This window comes from Mytilus edulis, chromosome 2, assembly GCF_963676685.1.
Source record: "Mytilus edulis chromosome 2, xbMytEdul2.2, whole genome shotgun sequence".
In the NCBI taxonomy this organism is placed as follows: domain Eukaryota; kingdom Metazoa; phylum Mollusca; class Bivalvia; order Mytilida; family Mytilidae; genus Mytilus; species Mytilus edulis.
In genome coordinates this window covers 79729713-79743454 of record NC_092345.1, presented here as the reverse complement: position 1 = coordinate 79743454, position 13742 = coordinate 79729713, and the positions used below count along the sequence as shown (strand labels likewise).

At 31.9% G+C, this 13742-nt stretch overlaps 1 protein-coding gene across 1 annotated transcript; it reads right to left on the bottom strand.

The window, feature by feature from the left end:
• Window positions 1-1103: 1103 nt before the first annotated feature.
• LOC139513075 (helofensin-3-like) lies at window positions 1104-12984 on the bottom strand. Its single transcript, XM_071301222.1, has 7 exons — window positions 12878-12984; window positions 10082-10219; window positions 6205-6303; window positions 5577-5678; window positions 4511-4627; window positions 2353-2473; window positions 1104-1182 (listed from the first exon to the last, which is right to left on the bottom strand). Exons 1-6 carry the CDS (start codon window positions 12924-12926, stop codon window positions 2367-2369), a joined length of 612 nt encoding a protein of 203 aa, XP_071157323.1. The 5' UTR covers window positions 12927-12984; the 3' UTR covers window positions 1104-1182; window positions 2353-2366.
• Window positions 12985-13742: the final 758 nt, after the last annotated feature.

Below are 13742 nucleotides of genomic sequence, written 5' to 3'. Positions count from 1 at the left end.
GAGCCTGTAATTCAGTGGTTGTCGTTTGTGTATGTGTTACATATATGTTTTTCGTTCATTTTGTACATAAATAAGGCCGTTAGTTTTCTCGTTTGAATTGCTTTGCATTGTCATTTCGAAACCTTTTATAGCTGACTATGCGGTATGTGCTTTTCTCATTGTCGAGAGTTGTCTCATTTGCAATCATACCACATCTTCTTTTTTTATATTAATTTGTGTAAGAGGGGTAAAACACACGACACAAGTTAAAAGGACCAACGAAATGATTACAAATATACACATGATATCCCTCATTCGGAAAACAGCATATTCTCCCTATCTCAAAAATATGCTATGGGTTATTACTCCCGGTTGGGTGATCATATCGTAATTAAAAATACGTTAGAACATTTGAGAAAAAAAAACAATTCTTAAAACGGGGAAAATTGTTACTGTTAATGTTGTGTCATTTCATGATTGTCTATTCAGAAAACAAAGATCAAAACTGCTCCATAGCGTACACCTAGTGAGCCATTTCAGAGATGGCAAGCAGGTTTAATTTGGGCACTGAAACATCTCCAAACCGAAACCAGTATTTATTTACTTCAAACGTTATGTTCTCAAAATATCTATTAGTAAGAAGATGCATATTCGATATAAGGATAAGCTTACTATTTGAATGCAGTATTTGATTTAATCTTCCCTTTTTGAAGTTTGATAGGGCAAGAGACCTGTTTTTTCCGCATTCCCTTCATCAGATTTAAACAATATACCCGCCTATACAAAATCATAGATTATGCCAATTTATGGTTCAACAGAGTGAATGAAAATAACAGCACCACATACACAAGTAAATGAATTGGAAATGTCAGTTATTCATCACGTATATTTATAAATTGGTCAACATGGACAAGGCAGAATAAAATTATTGTGCGAAGACGGGTGGCGAGGGCCAATTGATGAGAAAAGCTCACTTGGCCCTTTGAGTCAGGTGATCTTATGATGAATAAAGAACTCAAATTATTGTAACATAGAATAAAAATGTCAAAGTACCTGAAAGTATATATTAATGATTCATCGGTACAGTGACTGCAGTGAATACTTATATAAAGAAAAAGATACACTGAATTTTGTGATTGTTTATTCTTAAAATTTATCTTCTGTTTACTCTTCATGGAATGTCTTTTTTTCTTGGTTCTTCATCTACAAAATAAATCGAAAAGGTTTGAGTTGATACTTTATTATTTTATAACATTCATTGGTGCATTTGAAAACTTTATGTTTTAGATTTAAACATATAAAATATATTCATCAATGTATGATGCAAAAGAGGGACGAAAGATACCAGAGGGACAGTCAAACTCTCAGATAATGCTTACAAGAAAATTTCATTTCCTTTGAATTGAAATTTATTTCAGTACTATTCCTATTTCTTTGTCTTTTATATTAGATGACGCAATGGCCTTTGAGTGTTTATCGTTTCTATGACATGGTATAGAATGTGACGTCCCCGGCATAGGGTTTATGTCCCTTATAGTATCCCTGATATTTGAATACTTCGCTTATTAAGGAAATACATACATATACATGTATGTATATCATTTCATTCGGTTTTGTTCACTTTTTGTTTATAAAATTTGCTCGTTTCAACCTTTCTGGAAAGTGAATCTTATTTAAAGATAATTTGAATATACTCACCATCTTATATAAATTTAATACCTATGAAGCATCTTTCATCATTTATCCCCATGAGAAATCCTTATCATTCATATGTTTGTTATGTTCTTTTGGAAATTCATACTTATATGTGAATTATTTAGCTCTAACATAATATCGAGACCATATATTTGTGTATATGTTATATATCTAGTAATTGAAAATGGTCATATCTACAACTTTGGACCACTCTGGATCCCCATAACCTGTTAAAATCTCAAATTTTGCTGCTAAATATGTTCATTTATGGGCGCAGTCATTACAGGGGAGATATAAATATTGATCCAATTTAGATTAAAAAAGAGAACAGCATAGTTTGATATACATGTCTTGTTTTCGAGAGGGATAAATCATACTTTAAAAAAATCTCTGATTTAAACAAAATTTATCTGAAACTGACATTGCCAAGATTCATAAAAGCTCTGTTAAAACATATTTTATTTGCTTACATGCAACCTGAATAAAATACAAGTGAATGCGTATGTTAGCTGCTCATTCATACTGTTCTAAATTATATATAAGAAGTACTGATTCAACCCGAGTATCTTTATTTGTGAAATTTTGCAACATTTTATTCTTGTACAATGAACAAACAGATGAAAGAGCACTTTATTTTAGAAGACATTATTTGTTGGTATTTTTTAAATATAGTTTTACCTATTGGCAGTGGATTATTTTTCCACGCAACATTGATTGTTCTTACAACATGAGTTTTGGCCAATAACTGTTCCAGTACACTGATTTTGCGGCATGCACGTTCCGTCACAGTCACGTCCACCTGTAAATATAGTAATAATATTCACTCAAATTTCCACAAGAGGTATTAACTCTCCAGAGTTGACATATTATATATTACTTCATTTTTTAATCATGAAATGGAAAATGATTTTTGCCATCAATATTTGACGCATTATCACTCATACAACTTCTTTGGATAATTTTCATCGTACCTAAGTATCAATTTCGATTTTTTTCAAAGAAATGCAAGATTTCGAAGATAACTATGTGAAAAAAAATGTGATCTAAGCTAACATGTCATGCTAAATAAATTTGAAATTTTATTATGCAACTATAAGCACAAGACTGAGAGCAATAACCTCAATATGCACTGCAATGGGTTTTGATTGCACTATGATTATACCTTTTCTCTTTAAAATTGAAAATATAAATCACTTTAGCTTACTACTTTCATATTTAATTTAATGTAAGTGCAGCTTTAATTTTAATTGAATAATGAATCCCATCTATTTAGTAACATCTAAAGGGTCCTAGCCTATATTTAACAAAAAACACTATGATGAGTTATGTTTCAAATGTAGGACAATTTTCTAATGCCTTCTATGATTCATAAATAGAAACTTGTTTTCAATATGAGGCTGCCTTTTTTCAAACACGCATATTTCTTTTATATTGCATTGAAAGTGAAAAAATCCACATGATACGCCAGTTTTGTTAACACTGTTGCGAGAATGGTATATTTAAAAAGCATCTGTCAGATCCGAAGTTATTAATTTGTCTCCATAGGTTGCACTTTGTAAATACAGCTGTTGCTCAAAACACGCCTCTTTTGGGGAGAAATTGAATATTCATAGAAAATAAATTTTGTTTACATACTGGTTCCCAGTTATGCTCTCTGTGTTCCATATCGCAGAGACAGAACTTGGGAATGTTACCAGTAAATAAACACGTGCATATTGTTTACATTGAAATCTGTGGTAATCTTTCATTCGAGGTAGGGGTAGTTAAAGAAAATTAGCGTAAGTTTAAACTCTGAGAATTTCAGGGCATATAAACGTTGAAAATATGCCGCACAGCCCTATATTTTGACCTTTGAAAATAATTGTGGTGAACTTTCAATTCTAGGATAAGATTTATTTTCAAAACTTCATAGTAAAAGTGGTACAGTTTTAGCCGTAAAAGGAGTTCCTATGGGAAATTGCATTGTCAATATTTACAGAAATGCAACCTATAGAAAGACTTGAATGAGTATATCCTTAGGCAATATGAATGTTGCGGCAAATGTAGTGTTAAAAGACCAGTAACTGGAATTAAAATCCAGATAATTTTCTAAATCAAAATAGTCTACATTCATTCATTTTGAATGTCAATTCCAATAAGAGTAATGTTGTTCGTTTTAGAATACCTTCTCACATGTTGTATCTAACTATGGAAATAATACCGTTGAATACTTTACTAGTTATACTTCATGAAAATGACAAATCAAAAGATTATACAAATCGAAGGGTGCTTCTTTTTGCCAATCATTATCTTAACACTAATGTACAGTTATGAAGATCGAAATTCAAGCATACTGGAGAAAGTTTATGATAAATAAAAATTGCCTTACAAATACGAAATATGGTAAAAACGATATGAATTATTCAAAATGATAAACGCCAATTATATTAGATGTAGGCCCTGACAAATTAATGAATACTATTGTTATTTGTATAAGTAACTGGAGTATCAAAAAAGAAGATTGATTTGCTTACCGTTAAAATATTAAAGCATCCACCTACCCATTGAATTAAGGTGTCAATCTTAATTACAATGCATGAGCAAACAACCAAACAATGTTGGCAAGCAAGACATTTAAACTCATGGATTGCACGCTTTAATATTTTAACTGTAACATGTTTAAGTCATTTCTATTATCTACTCATTCATATCAAACTAAAAAATCTAAATGTGCCTTATCTGAATATCATAATTTTTAATTTTATTTATAAAAGTATATAATTCAAAGTAATACAAGACATAACTCAATCAAAAAGACATACATATTAATATTCAGAATATTATTTACGATACTTACAGGGTTTACAGCATTTGTAACTTGGTGTTGCACAAAATCCATTTAAAAATCCACCATTACAATCGTCTGCACTTGCAAATTGGCAAGTTCCTTCAAGTAGCTCACATGGTTTATCCTCTATAACATATATATATAGTCAATGCATTTGAAGTGAATACTAACTCTGTCATGATGCTAATGTTTAAAGTCATAAGAAACCTCAAATTAAAAAAAATAATGCATATGTTATTCTATAACTCAATGGATAGTTTACATTATAAAACTTATGTACATATACTTCTTTCTAAAGAAAATTCTTTAATCTATTCATATTTAGAAGAAGTTTACTTTATTTTAATTGTTTCCTTTCCAGGAAGCAATCCCCCCCCCCCCCCCCCCCGACATATTTTCCGTATGCAAAGTGACCTCAGTGTGACCCATCTCGTAAAAATCCGGTGATCGCAATACGCATGGATGTCCTTAAAATAAACTATTATCTGAATAAACACGTGCTCAATTTCCATGTTTTTTTGTTGATTTATTGATGATTGTTGACAAACAGGTGACAATCGTTAAACGTCGGCTTCAAAACACGAACTTTAATTACCTGCCATATTTTCACAACAACACTGACCGATTGAAAAAAAAATTGACGATTATACGAAATTTATGCGAAAAAAATGAAAAATTCTTGAACAGAAGACTAAGTTTATGATGGTTGTATGAATTGGTTCAAGAATTGGAAGAACATTATTTTTCACCGGTCACTCGTTTCTTATGACTTTAAAGAACCTATACTTTTTAAGTAGCTACAACTGAATAGCCTTCGTATGTAGCCTGTCAGTACACTAAATCGTTTAAAATCTACCATCTCATTTTCATTATCAAAATCACACTAAAATTGCTTTCTTTACATTTATATATTCTTTTCAGGTGGGAGCGCAGATATAAAGATACAGCCATTTTTTTCGTCAATAGCATAATGAAAGTATACAGAAGTTTTTATCTTCCTATATTTCATTGTTTCAATTTTGTTCGCGCTATCCCTCTCTCTCTCTCTTTTCTTATCATGTATAGTATAGCTTACTGTTACAGCACTTATTTCCGCCACAACATTCGCCTACTTCGTGAGGGGTTTGTCCTTCACATACGCTGGCACATACTCCTCCTCCATCTGCACACCAATCATCTGCAATTTGAATATATAGCTTTACTTAGACTATTGTACATAAAAAACAAAAACTAAAGCATTGGTCAGGAAGTCAAGGAAATATTATTGTAAGAGAGCTTCTTGTTAGCATTTTTAGTCGTACGAAATGCGTCCTTCAACAATGAGCATAACCTTGTCAGCGCTTCAGGTCTTACTTTACATGCATGCATATGTGTACCAAATTTACCCTGACGACGAAGTCGGTAAAATTCAAGTTGACAACATGCATACATAGCTAGAGATATATCCTGTTAAAACACCTAACCACACTTCAATAGAATGTATAGAGGCAGAGCTCTATCATACTGATACGTCACACATGACTTGAGAGTTCATTTAATTCCGACTGTTATTCCTGTTGCTATCTGCATGTCTTTCTGACATTTACACATGTATCCACATTAGTTATAAACAATATAAAGACGTGCGTATGTGTGTGTGTATAAATATTTCAAAAAGATTTTGCTTTGTTTCAGTTTAGTGAAGGATATTAAAATTAACGTACCATCACATGCTTCTCTACAACATTTTTGACCATCGCAACAGGTTCCACTTTCAAATCTACCCTCGGTACATTCACCCTCACACGTGCAAGCGACATCATCTGTTAATTAAAATAAAAACAACTCTGTTAAAACCTTCCATAGTATAGTAATCATATTAATATTTTCTAAAAGTTTACTCCAGAACTAAAATGTTAGAAAAAGAAAATTGAAACACAAAACGTAATTTACTGGTCTACTCGAGCATGGTTTTGTTATCAAATCTAGTGTCAATTGACTATTAATCCGAATTGTTTATCAAATATAAAGTCAATGGATTATTATTCCAATTAATCTATCAAATCTAGTTTCATTGGACTATTAATCCAAATTGTTTATCAAACCTAGTGTCAATTGACTAATTATCCGCATTATTTATCAAATCTAATGTCAATTGACTATTAATCCTAATTTTTTGTCAAATCCAGTGTCAATGGACTACTAATCCGAATTGTTTATCAAATCTAGTGTCAATGGACTATTAATCCGAATTGTTTATCAAATTTAGTGTAAATGGACTTTTATTCCGAATTGTTTAATCTAGTGTCATTGAACTATAATTAATCTGAATTGTTTATAAAAACTAGTGTCAATGGACTATTATTCCGATTTGTTTATCAAATCTAGTGACATTGGACTATTAATCCGAATTATTTATCAAATCTAATGTCAATGGACTATTAATCAAAATTGTTTAATTTAGTCTTATTGGACTATTAATCCGAATTCTTTATCAAATCTAGTGTCAATGGACTATTAAAGGAATTGTTTATCAAATCCCGAGCATTGACATGGTATCAAATCTAGTTCTTCTACAATAACTACGCCCATAGACTACCCAACTCTAAGCACATAAGACTAATAAAAACCAAACTAAAGTTCAAATTGAATACCCACACGACAGTGCCATGTGCTGATTTTAATTGCACATTATGATACATAATATCACGTCGACAAAATATAGTCAAGTAATTCATAATTACTACTGAAATCAAAACATTTCATATAACATCAAATAAATTCACATAAGCAAGATAAAAAAAAATTAACTGAGAAACACGTCTAGTCGAGTCGGCCCTGTCGTGCTGAATGGCTATATCCCATGAAGCGCGGGAAAACAACTAACGGTCTATGGGAGACAACTAGAAGAAATTAATTTCAATCTAATTCAGTTCCTTCAAACGGTTGAAATTACATTGTCATTGGACTATAATTCCGCATTGTTAATCAAATCTAGTGTCATTGGACTATAATTCCAATTTGTTAATCAAATCTAGTGTCAATGGACTATTTATCAAATCTAGTTACATTGGAATACTATTCTGATTTTTTTTAATCAAATCTAGATATATTAGAATATACACCTTATCGCTATTTGTCCGCCATTGCTGGAAATCACACAGGTTCCCGTAAAATTTTGACGTCATAAAACAAAATGTCTGACGCCACAATGGAAAAGTGATTGTTGTTGACGTCAAAAGTTCAAGCGGACGGGTCAGCCGGGAATAGTGATAAGGTGTATTGTTCCTATTTGTTTTATCAGATCTAGGTAAGTTGGACTATTTACTATGGAATAGGTTTCTAAAGCAGCAATTACATGTAGAACAGTTGTTGCCAATCAGAGAGATTTATTTAAGAATTCGAAAAATTATATACAATTCTTTATGCATGTATGCACATGATATAAGCTTATTACTAGTATTACACTTGCATATATGAAGAACAGTTCACAAGAGGGTTTCATCTGAAATAAAATTTAAAAAAACAAAATTCCTCAAACCCGCCCCATTTAAAAAAAAATCTGGATGAAAATCTACTAATAATACGTATAAGTTGACCTTATCTATTTGTTTATCAAATATAGATACATTAGGCTATCATTCAGATTGCTTTATCAAATATAGATACATTAGGCTATTATTCAGATTGCTTTATCAAATATAGATACATTAGGCTATTATTCAGATTGCTTGATCAAATATAGATACATTGGGCTATTATTCAGATTGCTTGATCAAATATAGATACATTAGGCTATTATTCAGATTGCTTGATCAAATATAGATACATTGGGCTATTATTCAGATTGCTTGAACAAATATAGATACATTAGGCTATTATTCAGATTGCTTTATAAAATCTAGATACCTTGGGCTATTATTCAGATTGCTTTATCAGATAAAATCTAGATACATTGGGTTATTATTCAGATTGCTTTATCAAATTTAGATACATTAGGCTATTATTCAGATTGCTTGATCAAATATAGATACATTGGGATACAATTCAGATTGCTTTATCAAATATAGTTACGTTGGACTATTATTTCGGTGTGTTAAGAAAATTATATAGTACTTATAGGTCTCAATTCGTATCCTCGAAATGAAATCAATTCATGCTTTTATTTAGTTCAGTGAAGCTAATCAAAATCTTTAATCGATTAACTTAATGTGGTTTCCTGTATTGCACGAACATCTTATTGTTTGAAACTTTCTTACATAAAATAAGGAGGTGTTGTATATGATTGCTAATAACTCAAAGATCTGTTAACACCAACATTTTGCACCTTAAAAAATTGTAGACATTCACTCGTATTTCGGTCGAATAATCTGGCAGCAGAGATATTGCCTCGATCATAACTTCCGATCGTGAATATTGATGTACGTCAAGCGAATTTAAGTTCGTATTGCATAATTAAGGATGCAGTCGGGGTCAGGTTGTGGAATTTTGTCAGATGCTTGGGCTCATTGGATTTATTCCTACGATACACGGTCAAATATGTTGCTCCATATCACTCTCTTTTCTTTTTTTAGAATGAGACTTAAATAGCTCTTAAAAATTTTATTACAAAAATTAAAGCCGATTCTAAATTTTTTTTCATACGATTTGAGACCCAAATAATGCTACTGTTTATTATAAGGTAAAAGTCCGAGTCAGCCTTTCTAGCAATTTAAAAACAATCAAATGTCTAAAAAATAAATAGTTTTCTTTAGGTGCGAGGTATATGGATCGAGAGTTACATACTTTTATCCAGGAGCGCGGTATACTGATACTGATACTAAGGCTAACTCCGACGAAAATTCAAAACGGAAAGTCCCTAATCAAATGGCAAAATCAAAAGCACAAACACATCAAACGAATTGATAACAACTGTCATATTCCTGAATTGGTACATGCATTTTCTTAAGTAGAAAATGGTGGATTGAATCTGATTTTATGGCTAGCTAAACCTCTAACTTGTATGACAGTCGCATCAAATTCCATTATATAAAAACGACGATTGAACAAATTAAACACACATAATAGGTAAAAATATCAAAAATAGTGTTACAGCGCGGTATACGGATCGAGGGATATACTAGTACTAGTATATCTGTTTATTTAGAAGCGCGGTATAAGGATTAAGGGTTCTGCATACGTTTATTTAGAAACGCGACATAAGGATCAAGGGTTCTGCATACGTTTATTTAAAGGCGCTGTATAAGGATCAAGGGTGATGCATATGTTTATTTAGAAGCGCGACATAAGGATTAAGGGTTCTGCATACGTTTATTTAAAGGCGCTGTATAATGATGAAGGGTGATGCATATGTATATTTAGAAGCGCGACATAAGGATCAAGGGTTCTGCATACGTTTATTTAAAGGCGCTGTATAATGACCAAGGATGATGCATACGTTTATTTAAAGGCGCTGTATAAGGATCAAGGGTTATGCATACGTTTTTTTTAGAAGCGATGTATAATGATCAAAGGTTATAAACTTTTCTTGTTTTGTATTTGGTAATTTGATCTCTGATGATAGGCAATACAAGATGAATAAACATATTTTGGCCATTTTACCTTTACAGTCGTCTATACAGCAAGATCGATGTGCCCCACAACACAGACCTGAAACTGCAGTTTGGCTGCTGCAAGTCTCTGTATGTGTGTCAAAGCAGAAACCATTGGCTGATGTGCATCTCGTGTCTCCACCATTTCCTAAAAAGGGTCAGAAGTCAGTCAATCAACACGTTATGTTCATATCTCAGTTACTTACAAATAAAAACTCTTTATAATTGATAGGTTTTGTAAACTTTTGCCTCTAAATTATCAAAACAAAACCAAAAAGAATTCTTAGAATGGTCCACGTTAGGTTGTTTCAAATCCAATAATTAATGACAACACATAAGCCTTAACTCTAATGAAAACACACAATATCTAATGACAAATAAAATCGCCGTTGTAAATACTGGAAATGAAACTCTGTTTACGATTGACAGTATCTTCGCAAAAGCACTTTTGATTTTACTGTCCCAAGACAATATTCTGGTCAATACCGACAAAACAACATCATGGTCAATATCGAAAAGACAATATCCTGGTCAATAACGACAAGACCACATCCTGGTCAATATTGAAAAGACAACATCCTGGTCAATATCGACAAGACAACATCCTGGTCAATATCGACAAGACAACATCCTGGTCAATATCGACAAGACATCATCCTGGTCAATATCGACAAGACAACATCCTGGTCAATATCGACAAAACAATATCCTGGTCAATATTGACAAGACAACAACCAGGTCAATATCGACAAGACAACATCCTGGTCAATATCGACAAGATTTGAAAGAGAGTTGCCAATGTTATTATTTCTTATAATATTAAATAAAACTGTTATGCTTTTGTTTACTAATATGTGTATGATTCTAATCTGGCTGTGGTTTAACATCTTAGAATTGAGATGATTATAATCATATTTATATATGATGTATATCAACATTAATATGTCAATTATCAAAATCATTGTATTAAATTACTTTGCTCTTCAAAGGGTCCTTTAATTGGAATAGAAATATCTAATCTTATCTTAACGTATACATGTACATACGATGAACATGACAGTCCTCATTTTTTTAATATAATAATTTAAATACTTTACTTGTCTAGCGCAGTAAACAATTTAATATAAAAACAAGTATCTAATTGCGACTAACGCAAAATGTCACTAATATATATTAAAAGAAAACAGATTATAATATATCTGAATTAATTCGTTGAAAATGCTATTTTTGCTCGTATATGTAAATGAATGAAACTAGACCAGTGAAGCCCAGAAAAGATAAAGTATCTAAGTTTTTTAAGTCTTTAGTTTGATTCAAACAATCCTATTTTCACAACTATTTTCTATGCAAATACAGCAATTAGTTTGATTCAAACAGTCTATCGACATACATGTTCAATACAAATACAGCAAGAGAATACCGTACAATTCAACCAAAGCAGAACTGGATCCCATTCACATCTCACATCAATAAAAAGAAAATGTAAGTGACAATAACAAATAAGTTTTAAAGAAAAATCACAGAATATAGAAAACGAACAGAATTATTTAAAGGAAAAATTACTATAAATAACTTGCAAGTAAATAATTCGACCCCATTGAATCCGAATTTATTTGAACTTCAATTAAAGCCCTTAGCTAGAGATGCATAACGCATACATTTTGCGTGTTTTGGATTATTTAAAGCAAATGAATGTCAACATTGGAAATGAAACAAGGTAAAGAAAACACAATTTTTTCTTATACAGGTAAAAACGATGATAAGCACATATTTTCAATCTATGATATGAAATTAAACAGACCTAGAAAAATCCAATTGCACAATTTTACTTTCTATTCATATCTATATTTATATGTATATCGCTTATATGACCATCAGAGGTGTTTGGAGGTCGCCTCTTTAGTTAATTCAAAGCGTCAAGACTAAAATGCACTCGAAACAAAGCTACATATTATCGAGCCCATGCCCTGTTAATTGTGTATTTTAGCCTTTGTTTAATATAGATAAATGTTTTACCTGGCTATAAATCTGATATAAGAATTTGAGTCAATTTGGTGAACATGAGTTTTACAGTTAGTGCCCGTTTAAATGTCAGCTGTATTTGTACGAGGTTAAGAAACAGAGGTAATACGAGCTTCAGTGAGCTATTACTCGTTTCGATCCGAGTACAAAAGAACTGATATTTAAGATACTAAACAGTTATTGTCTTTATCCTGCAATTATTTTTTTTGACATTTTTTTCCATCTCAATGGTTCAATTTATTTTTGAAAAGAGAACCCCAAATTAAACTGTGACTTAAACAAAGATTTGACATAACCGTCCGCTCGCAACAGCATACGGATACCAGGAGACAAAACACATCTAGTATAAGTATATCGATTTGTGTTATCTGTACACCTGTATTAATATAGTAGAAAAGTCGATTGCAGGATAAAAAGATCTAAAATAGTAGATTGACATGATTGTGTTGCTTATCTTAATACAATTTATTCCAGCAGAAATGTGTGTAGTGAATGCATCCGTCATGCTTCAACGTACAAGGGCGATAAACGTTCAGATAAGCTGGCTATTATAGAAAGAACAGATGTGGTATGATTGCCAATGAGACAAGTAGTTTCATTAATTTCTGGAAATCTCAAATAAAACAAAAACCAAATTGGTCACACAAAATTTAGATTTATTGAAACTTATCTTTTCAAATATCAATTTAAAAACCTATATGAGTAAAAATGTGTAAGTTTAAGAGCAGTAGCATAATTCGTATATCTATTTTGAAGAAAAGGAAATAGAAAAGAGATTTCTTACCTGAACAACTAGCAACCAGCATCAACACAAGTAGAAATGTTGTATACATTTTTCAGAGATAATCTGCGGAACTTTTGTGTGTTTCAAGTGAAGGCCTGTAAATGATAACTTGTACGTAGAGTGTAATGATTAAATAGTATGAAGCAACAGATGCCAAAAAGGCTGACTAGCAGTATACAACAGATGCAAAAAAAACCGCTGACTTGTTTAAAAAGCTGAATATTAAATTTTACGAATAAATTTGAAAACAACATATGCCAAAAACGCTGACTAGATTGAAAAGCATACATACAAATGTGGCAACATATGATACTGCGAGATGACAACTTAAAGAAACCTGTGCGTGTTTATCTTTCCGTTAAATATGATGACGACTGGAAAAATATGTTGCCCTCGCTAAAACTTTTCTTAAGCAAAGTCATTCTCAAATTTTTAAAACGCCGGCGTACAAAATGTACAAACGTTCGTTTTCGACCTGAAGTAGATATGTTATTGAGCATCAAACGTTTGTAAAGGAGGAACGTTTCCTGTTGGTCAATCACGATGTTCCAACGTTCGTATTCTATCCAAAGTAGATAGGTTATTAAGCTTCATTGTAAATAGAAAACGTTCATGGCAATCAAGAGGGGTGAATATTGATGATGTGCAAACGTAAGAAAAGGGGTGTATATTGATGATGTACATACGTTTGTAAAGTGATGATGTTGATGATGTACGATCGTTTGTAGAGAAGTGCTATTGATGTTGTACAAACGTGTGTAGAGGGGGATGTTCATGATGTGCAAACGTTTGTAAAGGGAGATGTTGGTGATTTATATTCGTTTTAGAGGGGGTGTTGATGATGTACAAACGTGTGTAGAGGGGG

Excerpts from the sequence above, each read along its gene's own strand:
- LOC139513075 (XM_071301222.1), bottom strand. The coding sequence starts at position 12,926 with ATGTATACAACATTTCTACTTGTGTTGATGCTGGTTGCTAGTTGTTCA. Across the intron at positions 4,628-5,576 it reads CGGAAATAAGTGCTGTAACA|AGGATAAACCATGTGAGCTA; the intron begins GTAAGCTATACT and ends TATATGTTATAG. Across the intron at positions 2,474-4,510 it reads TTACAAATGCTGTAAACCCT|GTGGACGTGACTGTGACGGA; the intron begins GTAAGTATCGTA and ends CTATATTTACAG.